Raw genomic sequence first — 3,823 nt, 5'->3', positions numbered from 1 at the left:
TTCAGAGAGGAAGGGAGAGGGAGAGAGAGAGAGAAACATCAATGATGAGAGAGAATCACTGATCGGCTGCCTCCTGCACACCCCCCACTGGGGGTCGAGCCTGCAACCCGGGCATGTACCCTGACTGAGAATCGACTTCCTGATTCATAGGTACACCAACCAGGCTAAATGTAACTTTTTTTCTGAATAGTTTCTATCCTCAGTTGATTCAACCCAGGGATATAGAGGGCTGACTGTAACAGAGTTGCAAAAAATTGGACCGGGGCCGGCCAGTGTGGCTCAGTGGTTGAGTGTCAACCCATGAACCAAAAGGTCACTGGCTGGATTCCTGGTCAGGGCACAAGCCCAGGTTTCAGGCTCAATCCCCAGTAGGTGGCGTGCAAGAGGCAGCCCATCGATGTTTCTATCTCTCCATACCTATCCCTTCCTCGCTAAAATCAATAAAAACATTTTTTTAAATTGGACCAGAGCTTAGAAGACCTAGATTCTGCCACTTGGGAACCATGCAGTCTGGGGAAGTCACTTCTCAGGTAAAAATGCAGACAGTCACAACAATTATGCCTCGTTGGGCTGCTGTGAGAATCAGATGAGACAATAGACTTGAAAGTGTCTTGTAAACTCTTGAGAGATTATTATTTCATGATTGGAGGAAGAGGAGACAGTACTTGGTGGCAGAGTTGTAAAAGTAGATGTCAAGGAAGGTGGTAGATGGGAAGGGAGAATGCAGCAAGTGCTTCTGGGAAGACTCAGCAGTCAGTGGTGACGGTGGCTGAGAGCTCCTGGATACGCCAGGCACTGCAGGCCTTGCACAAGATGTGCCCATCAAGGGGGTAGCAGCCCTGACATTCACCCTCAGAGGAGAGCAGCAACCCACACTCCTGTTAAGAAAGAAGCAACAGCTTTCCACCGGGCTAAGACCTCTGGATCCTACTATACCCAGCGAGCCCAGACCCCAAGAACTCCTTTTCCCCTGGTCCAGGCCCCCTCACCTCACACTTGTAACAGCCGATGTGAAAACTGCGATCCAGAGCAACAATTCGCACAGTCTCCTCCTGACCGGGCTCAGGCATGATGGCCCCACCACACACTGAACATCGTGGAGCAAACTTCCTGGGGTACAAGAGAGCCAAGGGGGTTGTCAAGCCCCAGGGTTGGAGAGACTAACAACAGAGCCCAGAGAAGGTGGGATGCAGGAGAGAAGAGGACAGGCCCGAGGTATGGTCTTGGATCTTAGGGAAGAAAGCAATGTTAACCAGAACAAGGCATGGCAAGGGTGGGAAACAGAAGGGGCTGGTACTGGGACGTGAAGAAATGAGAAAGATAGGAAAGGCAGACATCCTGAGACAAAGGTGGGGGGATCTAGCCTGACCTGTGGAAGTCCTCAATGCAGTGGATCTGGCTGGTGGCATCCACCGTGAACGGAATGCCATCAAGTCCACGGTGGCACACCACGCAGGTGAAGCAGCCAGGGTGGTAAGCCTTCCCCATAGCCCGAAGGATCCGGTCCAGGATGGGTTGAGAGCATTTGGAGCACTTCTCCAAGGTGGCCTGTTGGGAAGGAGGGAAGGTCGGGGTCTGCGGAGGACCAGGGCCGCCCTACAGGCATCCTGCCAGCCCACCCACCTGTTTAGCCCCCTGCATGTGATTTAGTGAAAGGTGGCTTTGAACAGATCTGAGTGCAAAACTCATCGCAACTTTTGGGACAAGTTAAGTAGCCTCTCTGAGCTTCAGTTCCCTTCAATATATGCCCTACAGTGTGCTGTGGTCAGCACACTCCCTTAACTCTAAAATAAATGCCTCACATTTGCAAGGGGCTTCTGTCCTTCCCCTTCAGCAGCCACTATTTAGCTGCCTAATTTCTCCCTTCTTGTCTATCAGTTTCAGTCCCCCGCCTGAGCCCTGTTCCTCGTGGACATTGGTTTCCACCTTGGATGGAAGCCCCCGGTCCCAACCACTCACCACATAGCAGCTCTCACAATACGCCCTCCGCTCCACGGCATAGAAATGCTGGCCCCGGAGCTGGGCACGGCAGGTAGAACACACAAAGCAGCCAACGTGGAAGACGCGGTCCAGGGCGACAACCCCGGCCCCATCCCCAACCACGTCTTCTCCGCAGCCCCCACATCGGCCTGGGGACAGGGAGGGACAGGGTCAACCGGCATGGGCCAGGAGGCCAGAGCTGGTGTCCCTCTGACTCTCCAGTCCCCCACCCTGTCCACCCACCCTGACTCAGCTCACCGAAGTACTCCCCGTTGGGCGGGTGGCTCATGTCATGCACCAGCTTCTTGGTCAGCCTCTCGAGCTCCTCCTCAGGAGGCTGGCTCAGGGGACCCTGGGAGTTGAGAATCAGGAGTGTGTGGCGCTACCTCTAGCTTTCAATGCTGTCAAAATACCTGTGGGTGACCAGGAAATGCCACCCAGAAAGCTCACTGGAGAACATCTCAGGGTCCGAGGGCATGACTTGAAAAGCTAGTGTGTGACTCCGGTCCCCTCCCTCCTACATTTCCTGACCTGCCCTAAACCCCTAGGGGGAGGCGGGGAGGTGCGGAGCTCTGACACTCCCCGTCCCTGACAACCAGGACTTAGAACACCACCCCCATCCGACCCAATCAGCGTCCAGTTGTCTGAGGACTTCAAATCCCATTCCCCTGGGCTTACCTGGTGCCCGTACCCACTTCCTCTTCCTCCTCCTAGAGGACTGGAGCTCCCAGCGACCTCCTCTTTACTCCCGAGCCCTGGCTCTCGGTGGCTCCTATAGCCAGCCCCCCAGACTTCACCTCGGCCTGGGAGAGAAAAGTGGGGGCCCAGCAGGGGCCCTGAGGCCTGAGAGGGTCCCCCCCTTGGAGGGCCACAGCCTCTCACTGGCTGTGCCACCTTCACTTGCACAGGAAAGGCAGGGCCAGCAGGAGTGCTGGCTGTGGCATAGGAGGCTGGAGTGGGGCCCCCATAGGGGGATGCTGGGAGCAGCGGGGAAGGAACACCCCCTCCATTCAGCTTCAGGGAGCCTGCTCCAGAGCGGTAGGCAGGGGGCTGAGGGGGCTCATAGACCTGGGGAGAAATGCAGACCAAAAGGAGTGAGCAGGCCGTTACAGGACACGCATCTGTGGAAACCCACCCCACCCACGTGTGTGTCACCCAGGGAAGGGCTGGTTTCTGACAAGGGCCCACCCCTGAGTGGCTGACAACCCACTACGCTCTGGTGGCCCAGTTCCTGGGCGGGTGTGTGCATCACTCACATAGAGGGCAGGAGGTGGGGGTGTGCTGGGCATACAGGGAAAACAGAGATTGGGGTGAGGGAAGGGGGACAAGGGAGAAGGGACAGAAGAGGAATGGGGGCTCACCTGCCGGTCAGGCCGTCGTGGGGCATGGCCTCGACCCCCATCCAGCTCGGCCAACATGTTAGTGAGGGAATCTATCTCAGCATCCAGACTTCCTGGGTGCAGCCGGCCCCGGTCTGGGGGGAGTCCCTGGGGATAGGGCAAAAGCAGGGAGAATGCACATCACATGGCCTCCCCTCCTGCCCAGGGCGCTATGCACCCCCCCCCATCTGGTTCTTACCTGCGAGCGCGGGGGTGCTCCACGGCACCCCACCCAGGCCGGCCCCCGATCCTCCAATCCCCCGGGGGCCTGGTAACACTGCTCAGCCGGGACGGGGCAAAAATTGACCCTGGGGTGGGGCTGGAGCGCTGGGATGAGTTAAAGCAGAGTGAAGACGGAGATGGGGAAGGGGCGAGGGTGACACTGGTGGAGGTGCCCTCTCGGTCCCTCTTCTCCTCCCACCCACCCACACCCGGGATCGGAGAGTGGGACCGGACGGCCGCCG

General features: G+C 57.5%; 1 protein-coding gene across 1 annotated transcript; it reads right to left on the bottom strand.

Moving 5' to 3' along the window:
• Positions 1-607: 607 nt before the first annotated feature.
• Positions 608-3,696, bottom strand: TRIP6 (thyroid hormone receptor interactor 6; the record flags this gene model as incomplete). Its single annotated transcript, XM_015564559.1, has 8 exons — positions 608-878; positions 990-1,110; positions 1,370-1,548; positions 1,960-2,129; positions 2,239-2,332; positions 2,659-3,048; positions 3,342-3,467; positions 3,559-3,696. Coding segments are annotated over 8 exons (1,350 nt in total), but the record flags the coding sequence as incomplete, so codon positions are not given.
• Between the last annotated feature and the right edge of the window lie 127 nt (positions 3,697-3,823).

This window comes from Myotis davidii, unplaced genomic scaffold, assembly GCF_000327345.1.
Source record: "Myotis davidii unplaced genomic scaffold, ASM32734v1 scaffold901, whole genome shotgun sequence".
Classification (NCBI taxonomy): domain Eukaryota; kingdom Metazoa; phylum Chordata; class Mammalia; order Chiroptera; family Vespertilionidae; genus Myotis; species Myotis davidii.
The sequence above is the reverse complement of the archived record's forward strand: the minus strand, read 5'-3'. Positions and strand labels throughout refer to the sequence as shown.